This window comes from Dromiciops gliroides, chromosome 4, assembly GCF_019393635.1.
Source record: "Dromiciops gliroides isolate mDroGli1 chromosome 4, mDroGli1.pri, whole genome shotgun sequence".
Taxonomy (NCBI): domain Eukaryota; kingdom Metazoa; phylum Chordata; class Mammalia; order Microbiotheria; family Microbiotheriidae; genus Dromiciops; species Dromiciops gliroides.
In genome coordinates this window covers 183,497,795-183,522,776 of record NC_057864.1, presented here as the reverse complement: position 1 = coordinate 183,522,776, position 24,982 = coordinate 183,497,795, and the positions used below count along the sequence as shown (strand labels likewise).

Here is a 24,982-nt window from a genome sequence, read left to right as displayed (position 1 = left end):
GGGCAGAGACAGGAGGTACAAGACAGTCAGGCAGAGGCACAAGGGATGAAGGAAAATCTGGAGATGGAGAGGAAGCCTCAAGTGCAGGGAGGCAGGGAGAGAGCAAGAGGAAAGGAGAAATCAGGGGAGGGAGACAACTGATGAGGGCAGGGAGAATGAGAAGGGGAGGCAATGACAGAAGAGAAGAGACACAGGAGGAGGAGAGCAGGGAAGACAACAGGAGGGAAGACTAGGAGTGTCCCCACCACCAGGTAAGGGAAGGTGGGAGAGAAGAGCTCCTTGTGTCTGGGAGTCTCAGGCCCAGGGGACCAGGCTTAGGAAGGAGAAGGGACTTACCAAGGACCCGGTTCAAAGGGTCTCTCATATTGACTGTGTGCAGCTGAGAGGCTGAGAGGGAACTGCTCATGGACCGGTCAGCTGTAGAATGTGGGGAAGAGGGCAGAGGTGAGACACTGTTGGCTCAAAACACTCTCCCCCGGGGCAGCTAGGTGGTACAGTAGATAAAGTACTGGCCCTCGATTCAGGAGGACCTGAGTTCAAATCTGGTCTCAGACTTGACAGTTACTAGCTGTGTGACCCTGGGCAAGTCACTAAACCCTCACTGCCCCTCAAAAAAAAAAAAAAGAAAAGAAAGAAAAAAAGAAATGATGAAGATGATGAATACAGAGAAGCATGGGAAGATCTACATGAACCAATGCACATGAGTAATGAAAATAATCACAAAAAATCCCAAGTCAATATTTCAAAATTATAAAGAGGGTGCAGCTAGGTGGCACAGTGGATAAAGCACCGGCCCTGGATTCAGAAGTACCTGAGTTCAAATCCGGCCTCAGACACTTGACACTTACTTACTAGCTGTGTGACCCTGGGCAAGTCACTTAACCCCCACTGCCCTGCCAAAAAAAAAAAAATTATAAAGAACAAGACTCAAAAGTAGAGACAAGGGAAGACAACACTACCCAATCCCTTTAAAGAGGTAGAAGGTCCACAAGTATTGTACATTGTGCATATTTCCAGACATTTTTGATAATAATGAGCAGTTATGCTGATTTTTTTCTTCTTCAGTTTTTCCCGTTTGTTTTAAAATATGTTATATGGGATGGCTCTCAGGGAGGGGGCAAGGACACTAGAGGAAATGTAACATATAAAAAAGGTATCAATAAAATATTTTTGAAAAAAAAGACAGGAATAGCAAGCAGGGCAAGGTATGTGACAGATGCAGTGTATTCTACTCTTGGTTGGACAATATCTATAGTATGGTATTCAGTTCTAGGAACCACATTTTTAAAAGGACCCTCATAAGCGGGAGAGAACACAGAAAAAGGCAATCAAGATGGTGACCAGTAAATGTCATATAAGAATCTGCTGAAGGAATTAGGGAGACTTAACTTAAAGAACCAGTAAATCAACAGGCATTTATTAAGCACCTACTATGTGGCAGGAAATGTTCTAGCCATACAAAAGATGAAACAATCTCTATTCTTTTTTGGGGGGTGGGGCAATGAGGGTTAAGTGACTTGCCCGGGGGTCACACAGCTAGTAAGTGTCAAGTGTCTGAGGCTGGATTTGAACTCAAGTCCTCCTGAATCCAGGGCCTGTATTTTATCCATTGCACCACCTAGCTGCCCCCAATCTCTACTCTTTAAAGAGTTTATATTCCACTTAGAGAAGAGCTGACTTAGACATGAGGGAACATAAGAATGCATCCAAGTATTTGAGGATTTTTGTTTTTGTTTTGGTGAGGCAATTGGGGTTAAATGACTTGCCCGGGGTCACACAGCTAGTAAGTGTTAAGTGTCTGAAGCCGAATTTGAACTCAGATCCTCCTGAATCCAGGGCTGGTGCTCTATCGACTGCGCCACCTAGCTGCCCCCACATCCAAATATTTGAAGGATTGTCATGTGGAAGTCACCAGCTTTGTTCTGCTTGGCCTCAGAAGAACCAGGAGTAATGGGCAGAAGTTTTAAAGATGTGATTCTGTGACAAAGTAGAACAGGGAGAAACAGAGAACTCACAGGTCAAGAAAGGACCAAGAATAGGTTTAAGAAGAGAGTGACTAATGATTAGAGAGATGCAAATTAAAACAGCTCTGAGGTACCACCTGACACCTATCAGATTGGCTAAAATGACAAAAAAGGAAAATAATAAATGTTGGAGAAGCTGTGGTAAAATTGGAACACTAATGCATTGTTGGTAGAGCTGTGAACTGATCCAACCATTCTGGAGAGCAATTTGGAATTATGCCCAAAGGGCAATAAAGCTGTGCATACCCTTTGACCCAGCAATACCACTTTTAGGTCTTTTGCCCAAAGAAATCATGGAAGGGGGAAAGGGGCCCACATGTACAAAAATATTTATAGTTGCTCTTTACATGGTGGCAAGGAATTGGAAGTTGAGGGGGTGCCCATCAATTGGGGAATGGCTGGACAAGTTGTGGTATATGAATACAATGGAATACTATTGTGCTGTAAGAAATGATGAACAGGAGGAGTTCAGAGAAACCTGGAGGGTCTTGCGTGAGCTGATGATGAGTGAGATGAGCAGAACCAGAAGAACATTGTACACAGTATCATCAACATTGAGTGCTGATCTACTGTGATGGACTATATTCTTCCCACCAATGTAATGGTACAGAAGAATTCCAGGGAACTCATGATGGAAGAGGATCTCCAAATCCAAGAAAAAAAAAAAAAGAACTGTGGAGTATAGATGCTGAATGAACCATACTATTTCTTTTGTTTTTGGTGCTGTTGTTTTTTTCTGTTTTGAGGTTTTTCATCAGTGCTCTGATTTTTTCTCTTATAACATAACTAATGCAGAAATAGGATTAATGTTATTATGTGTATATATGTATATAAGTATATATGTGTGTGTGTGTGTGTGTGTGTGTGTATATATATATAACCTATATCAGATTACCTGCTGTCTGGGGGGGGAAGGGAGGGGAGGGAGGGAGAAAAATCTGAAATTGTAAAGCTTGTATAAACAAAAGATGAGAACTATCTTTACATGTAACGGGGAAAAAATAAAATTATTAATTTAAAAAAAAAAGAAGAAGAGAGTGAGGCAGCTGGAGAGGTAGAAGCAAATGATCAGAGAGACATATTTCAGAGTTTGGGGAGGTGGAACAATTTCGGATGATTGTGAAATCTAAGATGTGATCTAAGATGTGACAACCCTGAGTATGGGACAGCTAGGAGGCACAGTAGAAAAAGCAGTGGCCCTGAAGTCAGGAAGACCTGAGTTCAAATATCACCTCAGACACTTACCAGCTATGTAAACCTGGGCAAGTCACTTAGCCCCAAGAGCCATAAACATCAGGAGCCATCTCCAGTCATCCTGATAATATACCTTGCCATTGGACCCAGATGGCTCTGGAGGAGAATGAGGTTGTTGACCCTGAACTCACTAAAATCCAATTCACTGCAAATCATGACATCACCTCCTGATGGCACGGTCATTTTGGAGAACCAAGGACAAACAACAACTCTGGGAATGGCTAAGTGTTGAGAATGGGTCAAGGGCATTGCGGTTGGTGAACCTGAAATGTCATTAACATGTGCACTGAAATCATCAAAAATGGATGCAGGGATTAGGGTAGCAAGGAAGTTCATCGACTAAGAATGAGAACCATCAAGGAAAGGGAAGCCATACGGACCCAAATGTTTATAGCAGCAGTTTTAGTAGCAGCAAAGAAAGGAAGGAGAGCCCCTTTTTTCACTGTAAAGTTGGGAGGGGGTGTAAGGCTATGGAATATTGCCTATACAGTCACAATTCACTGATGTGTTGATTATTTTCCCTGAATTGTATGAACAATACAAAATGCAGATTCAGACAGAGCAGATGTGATACCTGCCAAGAAAGGGAGACACTATGATGGCCAAACCTTCCACCCTTACTCTCAGAAGACTTGTGCTATAGAAAATCTCCACCTCCACTAGCAAGGTCTGTCTTATTCCACGGCCAGAGTCCACTGGATGGCGAAAGCCTAAGAAAAGGGTACACTCTATGTCAAAAGGGGAAACAGACCCCTTCCTACAAAGCATTCAATCCTGCCTCTCCCTAGCCTGGGGCCCTGCCACATTTAGTGTAAATAAATAGAAGTCACTTCCTATGAACCAAGGGCCTGAGCGGAGAGAGAAGGGGGGCCACAGATTTCTCAGGCTCTAGCCCCAGCTTGGCCCCCACCCAAAACAAACCAATACTTCCAGGAGAAGGGACACAAGAAGGGACTACCCCCATACAACCCTTCCCGGCTCTGGATTAGTTGGACAGAAAGGGGTGGAGCCATAATTCTCTGAAAAACAAAGAATCTTTACACTTAGGTAATGGTGCCAAACCAGTTCTTAGGCTGTTAACTGATCTTTAGAGAATACAATGTCTCTTTGGACCACAATTTGTCCATGGTCCAGAGGGTAGAGTAGTGAACTTAGAATCAGAAAGACCTGAGTTCAAATCCTGCCAAAGAAACTTAGAAGTTGTGTGATCCTAAGCAATTAATTTCTGTCCACCTCAGTTTCCTCATCTGTAAAATGAGAGATAGCACCTATCTGATAAGATTGTTGTGAGAATCAAATGAGATGACCCAGGAAAAATATTTCACAAACTTTAAAGTGCTATATAATTGTCATGGGGTGCAGAGCACCCCAGAAATTCTCTGGGGCACATCAAGGAAACTTCTCCTTGAGAAACTAAACCAGAGGACAGATAACGCCTAGAGGAACCAAATCGGACTGAGCTAGTTTGGGATTCCTACCCTTCATTCTGGTCTCCCTTACCCTGGGGAGATAAATTTGGGTGTGGCTGCGGCCTTTGTGTTCTGAAGAGGGATCCGTAGCCACCCCTCACCCAATTCCTTTAGTCACTACCAGTGGGGGATGGTCCTCCACTCCTCACCCAATTCCCCCAGGTACCACCAGTGGGGGATGGTCCTCTCTCACTAAAGGAACTTTTCACGGGCAGATGGTCCACCCCCATCAGGCCTCTATAAAAGAAAGTACCTTCCAGTCTCCTGTTCGAGGAGATTTGGTACCTCTGAGCCATGTGCTTTATGCCAAATCTCCCCATGAAAAGTCCAAGGATTTCTTTCATGGTTTCCCTCCCCCCACCCTTCCCTTCCCTTGCTCCTAAATAAACTATCACCTTATTCTAATTACATTTTGTGTGCAAGAGGGTGTAATTCTTTAAAGAGGAATTCCCAAGAACCCCAACTCCTTCCCACCAACCCGTACCCCATTTTCCCCCATATCATAATTATTAGCTATTATTATTATTATTACACTGGAGATCTTGTTTTCATCCAGCATTTTAGCAGGAGAAATCCCTGAGAGAAGGCACAAACTAAGGATTCTTACATCATGGTCAACTTTCCACTGAGGGGAACAGAAATTATCACAATGGAATGGACTACACTGACTGGGAAAACACTTTAGCTGAATTTTGCCACCTCTTCCCTTTCCAAGACATTCAAAAAACAACTGTATTCCACATAAAAGACACTCAACAAGCATTTACTGAATGAATGCCTGGAAAAAAGTGAGTTCCCCAGGACCCAAAAAAAGCCAGGAAAAGGGAAAATGACTCAAGGATCAAAGGCTGGAAAGGAAGGCAAAAGGCCTCTCCAATCCACAGATAAGCACCCCCTCCCCCAAACTGGCAGAATTAGCAGCACAACAGAAAGGACTGCTTTCTCTAGCCCCAAAGGCATCAGGGTGATTGGAGGCACTGTCTGCAGAAGGGCATGGAAGGGCTTGGAGGGGAAAGGGAAGATGACAGACCACTCATTGTAGAACTGCAGGGTATTCTCACTGCAGAGAGGCCCTACCAGCTGTCGAATCATCTGCAGTGATTTCTCACGCTCATCCAGGCCTAGCATCCGGACATGGGCCACAAGCCAAGCAACAGCACACACTGCCAGGCTGCACACCTTTCCCTTGATGTTGTCTGTGATTTTCTGGGATGGGAAACACATGAGCTGCAGGCACCAGGCCCAACCCCAAGCCTGCCCCACATCCTTTCCCTGGACTCTGCTACCCCTAGGCAAACATCAGATCTCAGCCAGTTGAGCCCTGGGCCCACCATAATCCAGTGGGTTGGGAGGGAGAGGGAGAAGTGACCTAGAAGTGACCATGGCCACAGAAAGAGAGACCCCAGATCTTAGAGTTCTACAGAGGGAGAGACCCTCGACCCTTGACCCTCAACTGCATGGAGATGTGTGATATGCAGGACTGGCACCTGGCTCTCAGGAGAAGAGAGAAGAGTGGGAAGGGTGGGAAATGAGGCTCTCAGATCCTGGGACCAAAGGGCATTCATTACTGGGGACAGAGGGAAATGGCTACCTGGATGGACTCAAAAGCCAGCACTCCATTCTCCCAGGCATTCAGAATCTCCAAGATGGCAGCTGAGATGCTGAGACAGGCCTCATGCCACTTCATCTGCCTGATGGGAAGAAGTGGGAGGAAGGTCACCCACCTGGGAGCAAGAGGAGAAAGACCCTGCCTGATCCTGCCCCCACTTGCATCCTCCCAGGCCACCTACGCCAGCTTCATTTCAGAGGTGTTGTTGAGCAAGGCAACCAGGGATTCCACCTTGGTGGAGTCAGGCCGGAAGCAGGGGTGGTCGGGATTCAGGATCTTGCCCTCCTCGGGCATACACGTCTGCATCCAGGTCTCAAAGAAGGGCACTTCACCCACGGTGCTCGATTCTGACAGAATGACCTGCATGGATGAACAAGCCAAGGAGAGGCATCAAATCTCTACCCACCAGGTAACCTTTACCACAGTGACAAGAGGGGAGGACCACCAAAGCCTTCAGAGGACCACTGCCACCCCACCTCTGCCCCAATGCACCCCAACCTTTATCCCTGCCAAGGCTGACATGCTCTCCCACCCACCCTCCCCACAGAACCAGGGACAATTTTAGGGGAATGAGAAGAAAATGAGGCCTATGCCGCCATCTTGTGGTCAACAAGGATATGGTCCCTAAAGATTCTGCAGGAGCCTGTGGGGAGCAAGGGGGAATGGGGGGGGGGTCCCTCTCCTGATGACCTAGGCACCCATCAACCACTGGCACCGAGTGTCACACCTCCTGAGAGCTGGTGATCTGGCAAAGTTTCTTTGGCCTTCACAAACGGCTTCCCCCTCTTTTCCACATCACCAAGCCCCTTGTCATCCCCTACCCCATTCCTTGCTGCCCTTCCCCTCTCACTCACCTCTGACCCATAGGTCTGGGCCACATGGCACAACATGAGGAAGGAGAAGTCAAAGAGCAGTGCACGGACTGACCCTGATTTGGCTGTGGGGAGTGGAGGCAGAAGTGAGGCTTGCCCGGGGCTGAGGGCAAGAAGGGGCAGGTCGAGGGAGGTCAGGAAGACAGCAGCTCCATCACAGACCTGGCACTCAGGCTCCTTTTCTTGGGGTTTCACTGTGAGCATCATTCCTCCTTTGAAAGATGGGGACTCCCCAAAGGTTCTAACTGAGGCCCTCTAATGCTCTCCCCTTCCCATTCCCAACAGCAGAATCAGGTTCACAAAGAGGACAGGCAGGTACAATTTTAGAACAGTCCTTGGCCTGCCCTCACCTGCCCTCTGCAGGGTCCTGAAGCAACCCTGAGGAGTCACCCATCACAGGGCAGAGACAACTACCCCTTCACCTTCACCCTGGACCAGGGACTCTGTCCCCAGCCCCACCTGCTACTAGTTGTGTGTGTGTGTGTGTGTGTGTGTGTGCAGAGGTGGGCAGAGGGCAAGGAGATAACTTACAGCTTTCACCACTGATGTGCTTCGTGAATTCATTCAAGCTGTGGAAAGAGGGGAGCTGGGTCAAAAGAGGAGCCTGGAACAACAGGGACAGCTGCAGCCGGCAGAAAGGGGGTGGGGGTGGGGCCAGGACTCCTGTCAGTCACCAGTATTTGGGTTAGGAATCACATCACACTAAAATGTGGCATTATAGAGGGGATATCTGGAGGAGCCAAGATGGTGGAGGAAAGGCAGTAAACAACACCATTATCCTCACAATCTAAAGGCAAACAAATTCTACATCTGAAGAACTGACTTCCCTGGAGATGGCTGGGACAGGATTTCACAGGAAATGACTGAATGATGAAATGGATGGGCTGGAGAGGTCCCTAAATACCAGTTAGTCCAGTCCAGGTATTTTAGTCAAGAAATTTATGCTCAAAAAGGTCAAGGTTAACAGAGCTCCTCAGCAGCAGAATCAGAACTTTCTAGGTCTCCTGCCTCCCTAGTCCAAAGCTCTTCCCAATATAGCCTCTTCTAACTTATACTTGGTTAACAACTGCCCACTCCTTATGCCCAATATTTTTTCCAATTACATTTTAAAAAATTTTTAACATGTTTTTTTAAAATTCTGAGTTTTAAATTCTCTCCCTCCCTCCTCATTGAGAAGGTAAGCAATTTGATATAGTTTATACATGTTATGTCCAATATTTAAAGTGTTTTCACTTCCACTGGCCTATATTCCATCTTATCAGAGGGAAAACTGAGATAGAGATAGAGAGGGACAATCCTATGATACCAAGGGGGAGAGAGACAGGGAGAAGTGAGGATCCACATCAATTCCTGCTCTGCTGAGGCACAGAGAGGTGGCTCAGGACTAAATGAGTACCTAGACCCCCAGCACAGAGCACATGCACTTGGCCCTCGCCTTGGACTCAAGAATCCAAGCCAGTCACAAACTCAAGCACTAGGCAAAGAGGCCCCATCTGGGTCAAGAGGCACAGGGAATAGAAGGGAGAAGGTTGACAGGCTTGGCCCCATCACACATACACTTACCGCTTGGCCATCAGGCTGCTTGCATTCTCCTCAGAGAGCAGTCCTTGTTTACTACACTCCTGGAGGAGCATGTTGATACAGTCACAGCTGGGAGGAAGAAGAGGGGGAGGTGGGGAAGGTGTTAGAACAGACACACAGGGCAGCCTTTAGAGCAGAGGGAACCTGGCTTCTTCACACCTGCTCCAATTCTAGAAGCAGAGATTTCTAGAAGCTTCCCTGGGGGCCTGAGAAGGGAAAGCAAGGAAACACTAGACTGTGGACAGACTACAGGTCTGCCCGTCCCACCTGGGGCATGTCTACCCAACTGGGGGGCAATCTGTCTGACCAAGGCCTCCTCTCCCAGTCTCTCCCAGGGAAGGAGGCATCTAAGGGGAGTGGATCAGGAGATGAGCCACCTTGACTTGTAACATTCTAAAAGTATGTCTTCAGCCTAGACCTGGCCCAAGAGACCTGGGAGATGGGGAGGGGGAGCCCCTGTCCCTAAAAACAGGATGGCTTCTGTTAGACACATCAGCAAGACAGAGGTCATGGGAGCACTCACTTGCACCTATGGTCAGCCTTGTCTAGCAAGGGTGTGAGCTTCAGCAGGAACTCAAAGGCACAGTTGACATCCTCAGTGAAGTCCTACAAAGAGCCAGAAACCCCAATCTGGGCTCCATGCCGCCTTTTCCATTTCTAGTCACACATGGCAATGCTAGGCACAGGTGTTATTTTGCTAGGCCTGTGGCCCAGGCCAACTGGCTGGGTGGGACCAATGTTGTGATGGAAAGAGAAGTGGCACCTTGCCTATTCTGGTAGGATGATGATCTTGTGTGTGTGTGTGTGTGTGTGTGTGTGTGTGTGTGTGTGTATACACGTGTGCTTACTTGGGGGTGAGGCTTTTCAATATAACAAGTAAAATTCATAGGGCTATAAAGGAAACCAATTATACTGAATTATCAAAATATTTTCAATATGCAAGTTCACTAGGAACATTCAAACAACTCAGCTCCCTGAAAAATTTCCAGTTGCTCAACTTGGACATATGACCACAAATTTCCTTCTTTCTCAATAGTATCCAGTTTCAGGCTGGGCCATAACCTTTGCCTTCCTTCCTGTTCTCCTAAAGCGGCAGCTTACACCTGAAAACTCCTCATGACTTCTTTCCTGTCTGGGAAAGCTTACCTTTTCCCCCTGAGGGTATGTCTTCACTTTCACCCAAACCTGAGTAATTTGGAGGGAAGAAGATGAAGAAAATGTCCATATAGCAATCAATTCCTTCATCCTTCTTCCATTTGGCTGGTGGGAGGTGGGGAGATCGGGGCAGGGAGAAGCCCTACCCCATGCACAGAAAGAAATATATCTGTCCCAATAGCAGATGAGAATTCACAAGTGCCAGAACACAGACACTAGGATGTGTTGAATCACCCAACTTCTAGGGGCTTTGGCCTTGGCCACAGTTACATAACTGGAGTTAGCAATGAGCCCAGAAAGGTTTGGACAACCCCATGCATCTCCATGTTCTGGCTCCCACTCCACATTCCTGCACTAATGTGGCAACTGTTCAGTTTCCTAAGGTGGCCCTCATGTGCCCACCCCTTCCCGCAGTGGATTAAAGGGCCTTGGGAATTTGGGAGGGAATCAAGGTTGAGCCAGGAGAAAAGAGTCCTTTACTATTTTCCATTTTAAGAACTTAGAGATTAAAGGGAATCTTGAACTATATCAGAATAGGGATCTTCAACTACTGAGCCCCATCCTCTGTAAAACCAGGGTTCTGGGATCTATCACAAAGTGTCCAGAGGCTTCTTCTCCCAGTACCCAACAAATGCAGCTCAATGATCTGATTTCTAGATGGCTGGGCTCCCCTTAGAGATGAAGGCGAACTCTGTTCTTCTGTGTCCCCACACCTGCATCCTCTTCACCATCATCAGCTGTTCAACCAATGGCTGCATCTCTCCTGTCAGGTTCATGGTGCCCTCCAGGAGGACCACAGCATACACTGTGGGGAACCCGGTCTTGGGCAGCTGCTCTGAGTGCATAGATAGCATGATGGGGATGCTGGAAGGAAGAGAAACAAAGTTTGGGCAAGGGAGTAAAAAGCAGAGATTAGAGTTTAGACTTTTATGAGACATTTAGGATGAGGGAACTCTGCTTTTCCCTCAGTGGGCCTATTGGACTGATATACTCCCTTTTTTTAAAAGAAGCTCAGGGGCAGCTAGGTGGTGCAGTGGATAGAGCACCGGCCCTGGAGTCAAGAGGACCTGAGTTCAAATCCGACCTCAGACACTTAACACTTACTAGCTGTGTGACCCTGGGCAAGTCACTTAACCCCAATTGCCTCACCAAAAAAAAAAAAAAAAAAGAAGCTCAAACATTTTATTGATGCTTTTGTTTTTACATCCATTGTATTCCTATTCCTACTCTCTTCCCCCCCCCCCCAAGAGCTGTTTCTTATGACAAAGAAGTTAAAAGACTGGTACTTTCCAATTCACTGGAAAAGAAAATGACAAATCACTACTCTAGTATCTTTGCCAAGAAAGCCCCATGGACACTATGGTTCACAGGGTCACAAAGAGTCAGAGAAGACTGATCAAGTGAACAATTTTCTAATGAGCTCTCTAAAGAGCTCTGTACTTTCTTGTTTGACCTTGGAGATGGTAGTTGTTGAGGCTGGCTAAGGTCTTCCTTAGCTTCAACAGTGACTGCTCAGTGGTTGTTCAGGAGACTGCTAGAGAAAGACTGAATGAGGTAGGAAACTGACTTCTTTACTGTATGCTTTACAGGCAACAACTCACAAAATTAGGTCCTCTTGGAGAACAATAGGGTATGTAGTCAGTGGTAGCATGCACTTTTTTTTTTTTTTAGTGAGACAATTGGGGTTAAGTGACTTGCCCAGGGTCACACAGCTAGTAAGTGTTAAGTGTCTGAAGCTGGATTTGAACTCAGGTACTCCTGACTCCAGGGCCAGTGCTCTATCCACTGCGCCACCTGGCTGCCCCAGCATGCACTTTCTGTCTTTTTTCCAAACAGGATAGGAACGATAGTGGCTGAAATTTCTAGAAACCTTTCCTTTTGGCCTGGCATCATGAGGATATATAATGCTGGACCTGAGGACTAGGTGTGACTATCACAACAGCAGAGGCAGAACTGATGGCAGCTGGTACAGACAGGATGTCCCACAAAGTACACCTGCCTCTGGGAGCCAACCCACAGGGTGACCTTGAATCTTCTGTTCTTTTCAAGCTGCTCTCCTTGTTCTCTCTGTCTCCATGGCTTTGTATTTAGTCTTCCCCTTCGGAATGCCATTCCTGTTCATCTTCAACTACCCACATCCTATCCATCATTCAAGTTCCTATCAAATCCTTTCCCAAATTATTTCAGCTCAGATTGATCTTTCTGGTTCTTCTCAACTTCTATTGCATTTCACTTAATACTTAATTACATGAAAAAAAAAGGAGTATAGTGGGAAAATCCCTGACTTATGAATCAAAAGAGATGCATACTTGAATCTCAAGCTCTGACACTTAACTAGATATCTGACCTGTAAGTCTTGTCTTCCCAGACAGACTATAAACCCTTTAAGACATACACTTCTCTTGTATCCCCAGCAGCACTGAACACATTAAGAGGCATCTTGTAGTTACTCATGAAATACTTCTTGCTTGATTGACTGGTGTGAAAGCCAGGATGCATAATGTGGTTGGGGACTGCATTAGATGATCTGATATCCCTTTCTTTCTTTCTTAATTTCTTTCTTTCTTTCTATTTTTGCAGGCAATGGGGGTTAAGTGACTTGCCCAGGGTCACACAGCTAGTAAGTGTCAAGTGTCTGAGGCCGGATTTGAACTCAGGTCTTCCTGACTCCAGGGCCAGTGCTTTAACCACTGTGCCATCTAGCTGCCCCCTGATATCCCTTTCAATTCTATGATTTTATTGGGAATGGGGGGGGGAAGAGGAGGGAAGAGGAGTGGTAATAGAGTCAAAACCCCTAGATATACTCACTGTTTACAGGAAAAAGAAAAAAAAAAAGGACATGGGATAGTTTCACAACCCATTGAAAAGTATAATGCAGGGGCAGCTAGGTGGCATAGTGAATAGAGCACCGGCCCTGGAGTCAGGAGGATCTGAGTTTAAATCCGGTCTCAGACACTTGACACTTACTAGCTGTGTGACCTTAGGCAAGTCACTTAACCCCAATTGCCTCTCACACACACACACACACACACACACACACACACACAAAAGTATAATGCTGTTGTGCCTCATCTCTTTTCACTTAATTTACAGAGTACAGAAATGGTGGTGGATGGGAATTAAGGGGAAAATAAGGCAACATTCTAACTAATTTACTGATTCTGTGCTAGGATTAATAAACTGAACATGGGGTGGAGGAATAAATGTAACTTTGATGATGGAGAATAACTTTTGCAGACAAGGCTAAAGAAAAGTATTTTAAAAAAATTTTTTTTTAGTGAGGCAATTGGGGTTAAGTGACTTGCCCAGGGTCACACAGCTAGTAAGTGTAAAGTGTCTAAGGCCAGATTTGAACTCAGGTCTTCCTGACTCCAGGGCCAGTGCTCTATCCACTATGCCACCTAGCTGCCCCAAAAAGTATTCTTTTTTTTTTTTTTTTTTAGTGAGGCAATTGGGGTTAAGTGACTTGCCCAGGATCACACAGCTAGTAAGTGTTAAGTGTCTGAGGCCACATTTGAACTCAGGTACTCCTGACTCCAGGGCCAGTGCTCTATCCACTGCACCACCTAGCTGCCCCAAAAAGTATTCTTGATAGAACAGATTCATAGGATCCTAAATTAAAAGTTAGAAGGGAGGGGGGCAGCTAAGTAGCACAGTGGATAGAGCACCGGCCTTGGAGTCAGGAGTACCTGAGTTCAAATCTGGCCTCAGACACTTAACACTTACTAGCTGTGTGTGACCCTGGGCAAGTCACTTAACCCCAATTGCCTCACTAAAAAAAAAAAAAGTTAGAAGGGATCCAAATAGTTTATTTGGGTCTACGTTCAGACTAACAGTTATGTGTTGGTCTTCGTTGGATACCAGTTTGTTGTAGGAATTTAGTAAACTACAACTATAGCAAATTATATACTATACTATATACTATATTATCTACTATGTGTAGTATATTATCTTTGTACTATAGTGTTATACTACAGTGGGAATGGTATTCTCATTAGTGATAAGTCAAAGACTAGATGACAAAAGAGGAAATTCTTTAGCTATCATTTCCTTAAAGTGAATAAATATCTTGATGGGTCGGGGAAAGACTGGTGGGAGGGAGAGAATTTAGAAATGAAAATAAACATTTTTAAATTTTTTAAATTAAAAATAAAGTTGTCTTTACATGTAATTTGAAAAACTGCCATTAAAAATAAAATGAATAAATAGCAATTCATTAATTCCTTCAGTTTATAATCCTTTCAAAGGAGTTTTCATTATCTAAAAGATACAGGTAATCAAATTAACAAAGTACAAAACTGATGGAGGTCTGGAAATGCTTTTCTCATAGTAAGTTAAGTTAAATCCCATTGTAACTATTTTGATTTTTATTACCTCTATATATGAGTGGAAACTCTAAAATTTAATCTCCCAACAGGTGAAAGCTACAGTACAACACCTCTGGGCTCATCAAGAACAAGAACTTTTTTTTTTCTAAAATAAAGTTTTGTATTTTCATTTCAAACTTAAGGAACGGGGCAGCTAGATGGCGCAGTGGTTAAAGTGCTGGCCCTGGATTCAGGAGTACCTGAGTTCAAATCCAGCCTCAGACACTTAACACTTACTAGCTGTGTGACCCTGGGCAAGTCACTTAACCCCCATTGCCCCGCCAAAAAAAAAAAAAAAAACTTAAGGAACACCAAATAAACATGAGTGTCTTCATACACAAAGAATAGGATTGTATATAGAACCATACAAAGGAACATTCCTCAAACAGTGAAGGACCCCTTCTCCCACTGGTGTTTCTTCTCATACCATTTTGGGATGGAGTCCAGGATAGCCAACCTTCATTCTCTAGGATCTGCCACTAACTTTTCAAACTTTGTTAACAGCAAGCCCAGGAATACCTTCTTTTGCTATATCTCCACCCTTTTCTGATCCCTTTTTATGCAGTCTTTAAAATGTAAGCTACTTGAGCGAAGGGACTGTCTTTTTACTTGTATTTCTATTCCCAGTACTCTGCACATACCTAGAAAACAAAAAGCTCTAAATAAATGTTCTTTGCTTGTTTGCTTTAAGTACATGATGTCTTCAGCTCATTAATTCCAAAGCTGTCCCACTTGTCTGTGTTTCTCTCTGAACCTCAGTCTAGAAATGGCCTTTCCTGGGGGATTAGGATTACTGTTGTTGTTCCTTACTTAGTAACAGTGAATAGAGGCCGGCGCAGTGGCCCAGAAGTCAGGAGGACCGGAGTTCAAATGTACAGCCTCTTTGCCAAGAAAACCTCAAATGAGGTCACGGAGAATCGGGCACGACTGACACTTCCTAATTGCTCTCCTTCTATACTATCACCAGCAGCTCCAGGGAGACCACGTTTGGTGGGGATGGAACAAGACCCCTCTGGCTCCAGAGAATAAGAGGGAGCATACCTGGAAGTTGATATCATATTTCAGGTGGGACAGAATGAGAGGATTGGGGGGCGGTCCGATCATAGCCTGCCCCTCCTTTCCCCTCTTCAGATCTGCCAGACTGAGGATGTCCCAGGTGGTTAATTTCTTCATGTTGACTGCCCATTGACAGACGCTCCTTCTCTCCTTCCACGCCTGCAGGATAGCCTGCCTGCAGACAAGGGGGATGGGGGGTAGGGGTGGGGCCGGTCAGGGCCCGAGATAGGAGGCTGGCCTGGTTGAGGGAGTGGGGGCCACCACGAGGTCTCCCCGATTCTCGCCCAGCCCCCGGGCCCAGGAAGGGGCAGCTGAGACTGGGGCTGGGACCGAGCAAGGGGTTACTGGCTGTCAGCAGCAGCCCTTCAGCTCCGCCCCCCGACACTCGCTCTCGTCACTCCGACTCCCTCTTGTCTTCCAGACCCTCGCCCCAATCACGCCGTCTTTCGCTGAGGAAGCTCGGCCACAACAGACAGACCCAAACACGACCCAAGTGACTTCTCTAGCCAGGGAGCACGGCCATTTTGGCTTCCGCCAAAGGGCTCACATCTGATTGGTCGGGCGCGGCCACGGTGAGCCAATGGGAACAGCGGATGAAGTGAGTTTGGACGACCCTCGCTTGATTTCTGGGAAGTGCACTTTTAGACGCTGGGAATGAGCCAGTGCATCCTCCGGGCGATTGGATTTTGCCTTGGCCCGGCCTCCAGTCCTCTTTTCCTAGGACGCTGACGTCATTTCAGGACCCAGTCCATCTTCCAGTGCCTAAAGCTCTAAACTGGGGTTCTGAGCCTTTCTTGTGTTTTGCACCCCTCGGGTAGCCTGGTGGAGCCTATGAACCTCTTCTAAGAATAATGTTTTAAAATGTATAAAATAAATTACAAATGATCCCAATGGAAACCAATTCTACTCAAATATATTAATTATTAAATCGTTCAGTTATTCCAGATTAAGAACCTCAGAATCCTTGCAGCTCGGTTGCGTGACGTCATACCTGATCGCCTCTACGTGTACGTACCTGCTAGGGGTGCGATAAAGGTGGTGGACTGTTAGTGCACTGAATTCTGCACCTCCTGCTTCTGCGCCTAAATTGTCTTATATAACTGGGGAAGAAAGAAGGCCGGGCGTGGGGGTGGAGGGGTGGGGGGGGGGGATAAAGAAAAGTGGAGAGGGACTTCATCCTGGTTTTGCAGAGGAAATATTGAGCACCTGGTAAGGGGGGTGCTAGAAGCCCTCAGTTCCCGAGGGACTACCAAATACAACACATTCCACCTCTTTGAATGAGCAAAGAGGAAAACAGAGTATGTATGTGTGTGTCTTTGTGCGCGTGTGTACACGGCTATACATATATAGACATATATGTGTTTATATATGCATCGTGTTTACATACATACACATGCACACATTTCTCATTGATTCCAAGGGGAAACTAGCTAGCACACTCATTACATCCTACACATGCTGCACTTATGGGTTTACCACAATCTAGCCGGAGGAAAAGGGAAACTGAGGCATGAAATGGAAATGTCCCACTTATTCCTATGGGAAAGTCTAGTTGTAAGGAACCAGAAAAAAAGAAGGTCGTGGGGAGTGAGAGTTCAACACTTTAGCAATCTTTCATTCTGCCTCCGAAGCTATCTCTTTGATATCTGGTGTCCCTCCTCTCGCCAAAGTCCCTTTCCCCTTGGTCCAAAAGGAAAGGAAAAATAGGGACTGTCCAGGGTGCTGAAAGGCAGAATTTGAACCCAGACAGTTGAGCAGCCTCACCCTGTCGGCCCCCAGAACTCCTAAGAAAACCTCCTGTCCTCAATCACCCAACCTGTTTACTTCAGCAGAAAGGGGGAAATCAGTCTAGAGACAGAGAGGGGCCAAGGCGTTGTCCACACATCTTAATCCTGCACCCATGTCTTGAAAAATGATACCTCTGCCATACTATCTCTTCTTCCATCTCTGCCAGCTCTCTCCTAGAGAAGCCCCTCCTTCCCCCCCCCCCGACAGACAGCTGGGTGGGGTGTTATCATCACCCCTCTTCCAGAAACCATATGTGACCTTTAATCTGGAAATTGCGGGGGTAGGAATGGTAGTGATTATTAAGTGTGCATCTGTACTTGGAGATGGGAGTATAGTAATGAACCTGGGGTAAATAGAGCTTGAGAGTTTATGGGAAGATTTACCAGAAAGTAGGAATCAGAGGGAAAATTGAGGAGGGGGATTCATGCTTATCCCACAGAAGAATTTCCCAGAAAAAACTGGCTTGAGGAAGGGCAGAGGTTGGGCCTACCTTTCTACCTCTTTCCAGTTTTCTTCAAGTCAGCTCTCTGCCTGTCCTGTGTTGAGCTCTTTCATTTACTCTTCCTGTGGTCCTTTCCCTAATACCTTTTCCTCTCTTTAAATCCCTGAGGGAAGGGGAATCAAAGACCAGGAGAGCAGAGAAGCCAGGGATAATTAGATTGGGGGACTTAAAGAAGTCTCCTTAGTATTTACCAGGGTGATTGTGCAATAATTTCCCAACTGTCTGCCTTTACCAATCTCTTGTTCCATCAGGTATTCCAATTCTGCTTCCCCCCACCCCATCTCCACCCTCACCACACACTCTCATCTCTTTCTTCCCTCCTAGGATCTCAATAACCAATCTCCTCTTTGAGAAACAAGGATTCCTGGTAGAAATAGTTGTATTCCTGATGTCAACCATGCCTCAGTTTCCCCTACTCTCTCTTTCCTTCTCCCCAGTTCCCAGAGGTCTGCCAAGCAGTGAGGTAGTGTCTAGAGACTCTGGGGGAGTTTGCTTGACTGACAGTAAATCACTTAATAAGTATTTATTAAGCTTTTAATATTTAAATTATGTTTATAATTTAATATTTAGTATGAAGCTTTTATTTAATAAGCATTTATCAGGTATGTGCTAGACCCTGTGCTAAACAACAGAGATAAGGGTGGGGCTCTAAGTCTAATGGGGGGAAGGAATAACATGCAAACCACTATGTATAAACCAGATATATACAAGACAAATTTGGGATAATTTTAGAGAAGGCACTCAGCTTAAAAAGGATTTGGAAAGGCTTCTTTCAAAAGTTGAGATTTGAAGCCCAAGAAAACCAGTGCCAGCTATGTTGCTTTAAGAAATACATCTCTGGGGGCAGCTAGGTGGCGCAGTAGAAAGAGCACTCAGGAGTACCTGAGTTCAAATCCGGCCTCAGACACTTAACACTTACTAGCTGTGTGACCCTGGGCAAGTCACTTAACCCCAATTGCCTCACTTAAAAAAAAAATTAAAAAAAAAAAAGAAAGAAATACATCTCTGGAGCAGCTAGGTGGCACAGTGAATAGAGCACCAGCCCTAGAGTCAGAAGGACCTGAGTTCAAATTTGGCCTCAGACACTTAACACTTACTAGCTGTGTGACCCTGGGCAAGTCACTTAACCCCAATTGCCTCAAAAAAAAGAAAAGAAAGGAAATGCATCTCCGTGGGCATGGCCATGTATTGCAAGAGAGCATGAAGTTGGGGAGGCAGGGGCAGGGCAGAAAGAGACCCTGGGTCAAAGAAGTTCCCTTCTAGGATCTCAGTTCCCTATCCCCACATCCCAGCCCATCCTTGTCATGACTGCTTATAGTGGATTCAATAAGCACGTTTTATTATTAAATGTCTTTGGGGGGCGGCTAGGTGGCGCAGTGGATAAAGCACTGGCCTTGCATTCAGGAGTACCTGAGTTCAAATCCAGCCTCAGACACTTGACACTTACTAGCTATGTGACCCTGGGCAAGTCACTTAACCCCCATTGCCCTGCAAAAAAAAAAAAAAAAAAGTCTGTATATGTGGGCACTGGACTAGGCCTGGGGCTATGAGCATACAAACTCCTATCACAGAGCACTTTAAAGTTAAAGCACTTTCCTCACAACCCTATTAAGTTCATAGTCAACCTGTTACTTTCCTTCTTTTCTAGATGGAGAGACTGAGGCTCTGAGAGATTTAGTGAATTGCTCCTGGTCCCCTAGCCACTGAATGTCTGGGGTGGGATTCAAACCCAGGTCTCACGACTCCAAACCCAGCACACTTTCTGCCAAGCTGCCTCCCAAAATAGAGATGACCCAGATCCTGCCCTCAAGGGGCTGATGATCTGGGGAGGGCCTGTCCTACTGAGTGAGACAAGCACAGGGCTTGTGCCTATAATTTCCCTGGTATACTCAGCTCCTGGGTGAGCAAACTCCCTCAGCAGATGCGGGGCATCACCTCCTCTGCAACAGTCTTTTTGTTTGTTTGTTTCCAGAGTCCTGTTTAATGTGGAATGATCCTCTCTGAACACACCTGAGCATCAATTCCTAATGAACCAGGATGGGCACTTCCAGTCTCACTCGATGATTCTCTTTGCCTTGATCTTCTACCGAGGGAGCTTCGCCTTGGTATAATACCACAGGCTCAACAGTGAGGGCCTTAAAGGGCCCCCCTTTTTGCTTCCCCATCTGCCTCCTGATTTCTGCAGTCTCGCTGCAGACTTTCTGATAGCAATAACCGCAAAGGACATGCTTTTGTTTCAGATGGCCACATTCAGGGCACACATCTATATTGTTCTTGACTTTAATTAGCTTCTGGACATTTCTTCTCCTACATCGATTCACTTCGACTAAACACCTGTTCTTGGGCACCGCCATCCAAAGGATGCCATCTAAAAAGCCGGCAGCCTCGGCCCCAGTGCCAGCATCGGTTGTCGGCCGCAAGAGGATAGCTGGGCCCTGCACCACCAAGGCCGGTCCCCAAGAAGGGCCCGGAAAGCCAGCAAAAAGGTCTGAGGGAAGCGCCTTCTCCACCCAGGCCCTGCAGTCCCGTAGCAGGCTCGGGGCAGCCGCCGGCCACGAGGGCAGGGTTATCAACAAACAGTCTTAAGAGCATGGCTTGGGGACCTGGGAGGTTGCCTCGTGCAGTCACATGGTCATTATGGAACAGAGACCTGAACTCAGGCTTTCCTCACTCCAAGGTCAGCTCAATACCCACCATGCCATGCTGCCTTACAAGAGACAACTCACAATTACATGGTGCTTTAAGGTTCGCAAAAGACTTTATCTGTGTCCTTTGAGCCTCACAACAACCATGAGGTAGATGCCCTGATTAGCCCCATTTTACAGGTGAAAAAAACTGAGGCTGTGCAGGATAAATGCAACCCAGACATACAAGTCAAGTGCTGGGGAGAATTTGAAACTTTCACCTTTGTTCCCTTCCAGGTGGGGCACTCATTGACATGACTCCCCTCAGAAAAAGGTGGACAGTGGCACACTTAAGCCCCTTCTGTTACTGCCTCTCCATTAAAAAAGGGAAAGGAAGAACATCAAAATGCAAGCTCCCAGCTCAGGGCCTCTCCCTCTTTGAAGCTGAGTCTTACTAAGGAGGACCTGGGAGGAAGGGGAGGGGCTTTCAATAGCTGGTCACCAGGGCTCTTTAGCCATTTCCTTTTGGGTGTGGTTGAGGGATGGCCTAGTATAGAAGTCATAAGGGTTCCAGTACTAGCACTAATCCTAAAGTGTTTTTTTTTTGTATCACCAAAATTTCTCAGTACCACCTCCCTCCCAGAAATCCACCCCATATAACAAATATTTTTAAAGAAAAAAAATTCATCTACAAAGAAAAAGTGTCTGAAAATACATTCAATGTTAGTTTCCAATGGAGAAGGTATCAGATTTAGAGACCAATTAAGTGAATCAAGAGAATGACATAATAAAGTATACAAAACAAAGAAAATGCATGCTACACCCATTGACCTCTTACAACTGGGGCATGGAGGAGAATATGGCCATCTGTTCTTTCATCTCTCTTTTTCTTTGTAATTTTGCAGCACTTACTCTGTTTTTTCATGCTTATTCCTTCCATTTTCGTTGTAGCAATCATCGCTGTGCCTATTTTTTTCTTGGTTCTGCTTCTCTCTGCATCAGAGCTTGTGAATCTCTCCATGCTTCTCTACATTCATCATTTTCATAGTTTCTTTTTTTTTTTTTTTAATTTTAAGTGAGACAATTGGGGTTAAGTGACTTGCCCAGGGTCACACAACTAGTAAGTGTTAAGTGTCTGAGGCTAGATTTGAACTCAGGTCCTCCTGACTCCAGGGCTGGTGCTCTATCCACTGCGCCATCTAGCTGCCCCCATAGTTTCTTACAGCACAATAAATCATGGGTGATAATGTGTTTTGCCATTCCCTAATTGATAGGCATCCACAATGTTGCCAGTTCTTTGCTGCCACAAAAAGTGTTGCTCTTATACTCGGGAGATTGTTTTCTTATCAATCACCTCCTTGGGGTATAAGCCTTGTACTAGAATCTTTGAGTCAAATGGTCATGGACATTTTAGTCACTTTATTTGCATAATTCTAAATTGCTTTCCAAAATGGCTGTCTTCATGGATTGCTCCACTAACAATGACCTTCTGTGCCTAGCTTCCCACAAGCCCTCTGCACTGACTATTCTCATCTTTTGCCATCTTCTCCAATTTGAAGGATGAGGTGAAACCTCAGGGTAATTTTTATTTTTCTTATTATTAGAGACTTGGACCATTCCTTCATAAGGATAATAGTTTATACTTCCTTTGAGAACTGTTCACATCCTTTGATCATTTATTTATTGGGGAATGGCATTTTCTATATAACTATAAACATACACATACACACATTAGTTGTTTCTTTATCTTGGAAATGAAAGCCTAATGTGAGAAAGTTGATTTGATACAAAGATTTCTGTCCTATTCGACTGCTTTCATTATTTTAAATGCAATAATTTGTGCAGAAATTCTTTAGTATCATATAATCAGCTATCTATTTTATCTTTTGTAATTACCTCTATGCTGTGTTTTGTTATGAATACACTTCCTACCTGTACGTGTGAAAGGTATATGACTTCTCTTCTAATTTGATGATAAGATCTTTCCTATGATGTCATGTACCCACCTTGAATTTAGTGTGGGATATGGTATAAGATACTGGTCTTAGTATGATTTCTGCCAGGCCACTTCCCAATTTTCCCAGGAGCCTTTAATGAATAAGGGAGTTCTTCCCTAAGTAAAATGTGTTTCCAATTTATCAAACACTATGTTGAGCTCCACTGTTTCTGATTCTCCCCAGATTACATTGATCTATTTTCTCTATTCTTTCCACCAACATGAAATAATATTAAAGACAGTTGTTTTATAATAGTTTGAGGCTTGGAGTTCTATTCTTAACCATTATTTTCCTTTTCTAGCTCTTTTGTTTGTCCAAATAAATAGCTGGAAGAATATTCAACACTCAGAGCCAGGCTGTGCCAATATAATAAAAATGCTAATTCTTCTCCTCAGGATAATTTACAGTTTGAATGCAACACCAAACTATCAAAGCAATACTTGACAGAATTCAATAAAACAATAACAAAAGTCATTTGAGGAAATGAGCTAATCTTTCTAGGTCTCAGTTTTCCATTCTGTAATATGGGGAAAGTTACCACAAAATCTAAAGATCAAAGGGATCTCGGCAGCCATCTATTCCAACCGAAACTGGGAAGAAATCCACATCATAATATAATGTAGCACACTGGGAGGATAACATGAGAGACTGGTCAGCAAACAGAATTAATAGCTTACTTGTCTGTGGTGGTGTATGGTTTATCAAGCACCTTACCAATAGCAACCCTATGAAGTAGATATTATCTCCATTTTACAGATAAAGAAACTGAGGCCCAGAAAAGTTTTCATGATTTGCCCCAAGGTCATATAATATGATTCAATATGCAATGATTAAGAACCTACCAGATAGGGGCAGCTAGGTGGCACAGTGGATGGAGCACCAGCCCTGGAGTCAGGAGTACCTGAGTTCAGGTCCGGCCTCAGACACTTGACACTTACTGTGTGACCCTGGGCAAGTCACTTGGCCCCAATTGACTCACCAAAAAAAAATTTAAAAAGAACCTACCAGATGTAAGATGGAGAGGCAGCATGGTGAAGTAGATAAAAAGCCAGCCTTAGTCAGGAAGTCCTGGGTTCAAGTTCTGCCTTTGACACACTGGCTAGTTCTGTGACCCTGGACTAGTCATTGAACCTTTCAATGCCCAATCGATCTCTTTATAAAGACTCTCTAAGATTACAGGTTGGCAGAGCAGGTGTCAATCTCCATGAGGAGAGAGTTGACTAGCTGGCATTTCTTTCAGACTGGCAAAGTTCTCTGCATTCTTATCCCATCTGATCTCCACATCTATCTTGTGAGGTGGGTGTGTTGTTATCCCCATTTACAGAGGAGGAAAGTGAGGCTGAGAGAGGGTAAGTGACTTGCCCAGGATGACACAGCCAGGAAGTGTCTGAGGCAGGATTTGAAATCAGGGCTTCCTGACTCCAAGTCCAACAGCCCATCATCCACTGTGCCACCCAGCCTTGAATGTCCTCACCAGCAGTTCCCTATGCCAATGAAATCACAGATTTGGTCTGAAAATTTGTGTAAGATGCTGTGCTAAGCAGTGGAATAGAAAAACGAAAACAGGCCCAGCTCTCAAGGGACTTATATTCTGCTGGTTATGGAGGTTATGGGGCAGAGATACAGTATACACACAAATAAATACAAAGTAATTTAAAAAGGGAATGAGGAGAAATAACAACTTGGGAGGGGGTCAGATCAGGAAAAGCCTCGTGAAGAAGTTGGCACCTGAGTTGGGTTCTGAAAGAAGCCAGGTATTGCAGGAGGCAGAGGCAAGGAGGGAAGGCAGTCAGGGCACGTTTCCCCAGCTAGCAAGTGTCTGCAGCAAGATTCAAACTCAGGTCTCCTGACTCTGTTGTGTGACTGGAGGTGAGAGTGCAGGACAGATGGGAGGGACTGTCATTCTGCTTCTACAGTGGTCCTGGATGATTCCAAACGGGTGGCAAAGAGAAAGCTGATTGAGGAGAACCGGGAGCGGCGGCGCAAGGAAGAGATGATCCGCTCGCTGCAGCAGCGGCCAGAGCCCAGCCCTGAGGAATGGGACCTCATCCACCTGGTAACAGAGGCCCACCGAAGCACCAATGCCCAAGGCAGCCATTGGAAGCAGAAACGGAAATTCTTGGTAAGGGGCAGGGGGAAGCGCTAAGAGGAGGGACACTGGCGTCCTCCAGAAAGTGCTCCCTGATTAATACTCAGTCACCACACTAGGAGAGCTCCTTGGTCTCTCAGTTGCTCAGTTTCCTCCATCCCTCAAACTTAATCAAAAATTAAAAAAAAAAAAAAGAACTTTGCCTCCTCCAGTTCCTCAGAGTGCAGCGATGGCTTTGGCAGCCACCCGTCGGCCCAGAGGAAGACTGAGGTCTGTGATGGCCAGAACCACCTTGGGGCTGGACATGGCTGACACCTTGACCAATTCCGATACCTGCCACAGAGAAAAAGAGGCAATGATTGCCCCTCCCCTGCAGTGGGACAATGGGACACCACAAGAAGAAAGCCTTTTCCCCTCCGGGAGTGTAGCCCACCAGTACATTGTCCACACCTCCCCAACTTCACTCCCCAACACCAAAGAGCAGAGCTGCCAGCCCTCTCCACTCAGAGGGGTGTGTGAGCCCTAAGGGACAGCACAGCCCCACCCCATCCCCACCCCACCCCCAGCTCCCATCCCTCACCTCTGCCCCCAACTT

At 45.6% G+C, this 24,982-nt stretch overlaps 3 protein-coding genes and 1 non-coding gene across 4 annotated transcripts in view; all 4 read right to left on the bottom strand.

Annotated features, from left to right (window-relative positions):
- Positions 1-398: 398 nt before the first annotated feature.
- Positions 399-15,919, bottom strand: LOC122726625 (mediator of RNA polymerase II transcription subunit 24-like). Its single transcript, XM_043964464.1, has 10 exons — positions 15,373-15,919; positions 10,678-10,828; positions 9,333-9,415; positions 8,792-8,878; positions 7,760-7,797; positions 7,211-7,293; positions 6,538-6,716; positions 6,339-6,438; positions 5,778-5,953; positions 399-417 (listed from the first exon to the last, which is right to left on the bottom strand). The coding sequence occupies exons 1-10, from the start codon at positions 15,387-15,389 to the stop codon at positions 414-416; spliced, it is 918 nt and encodes a 305-aa protein (XP_043820399.1). The 5' UTR covers positions 15,390-15,919; the 3' UTR covers positions 399-413.
- LOC122727183 lies at positions 7,347-7,451 on the bottom strand. The gene has a single exon (XR_006353121.1). It is a non-coding gene; the product is annotated as a small nucleolar RNA SNORD124 (small nucleolar RNA).
- Positions 15,920-19,196: 3,277 nt separating the features above from the next.
- On the bottom strand, positions 19,197-21,259 carry LOC122754811 (39S ribosomal protein L32, mitochondrial-like). The gene is given in 3 exon segments (XM_044003265.1): positions 19,197-19,748; positions 19,750-20,258; positions 21,214-21,259. Coding segments are annotated over 3 exon segments (609 nt in total). The 3' UTR covers positions 19,197-19,694.
- Positions 21,260-23,303: 2,044 nt separating this feature from the next.
- MED24 (mediator complex subunit 24) overlaps positions 23,304-24,982 on the bottom strand; it is a 29,514-nt gene continuing 27,835 nt past the window's right edge. The window contains 1 exon segment of the mRNA XM_043964462.1: positions 23,304-24,720. Coding sequence (XP_043820397.1) covers positions 24,604-24,720 — 117 coding nt within the window. The 3' untranslated portion in view covers positions 23,304-24,603.

What these genes read in the sequence shown, in the direction of transcription:
- LOC122726625 (XM_043964464.1), bottom strand. An exon ending in CCCAGACCTATGGGTCAGAG is followed by an intron (nt 6,717 to 7,210) that starts GTGAGTGAGAGG and finishes TCATCCATGCAG; the next exon opens with GTCATTCTGTCAGAATCGAG. An exon ending in TGGCTTTTGAGTCCATCCAG is followed by an intron (nt 5,954 to 6,338) that starts GTAGCCATTTCC and finishes TTCCCATCCCAG; the next exon opens with AAAATCACAGACAACATCAA.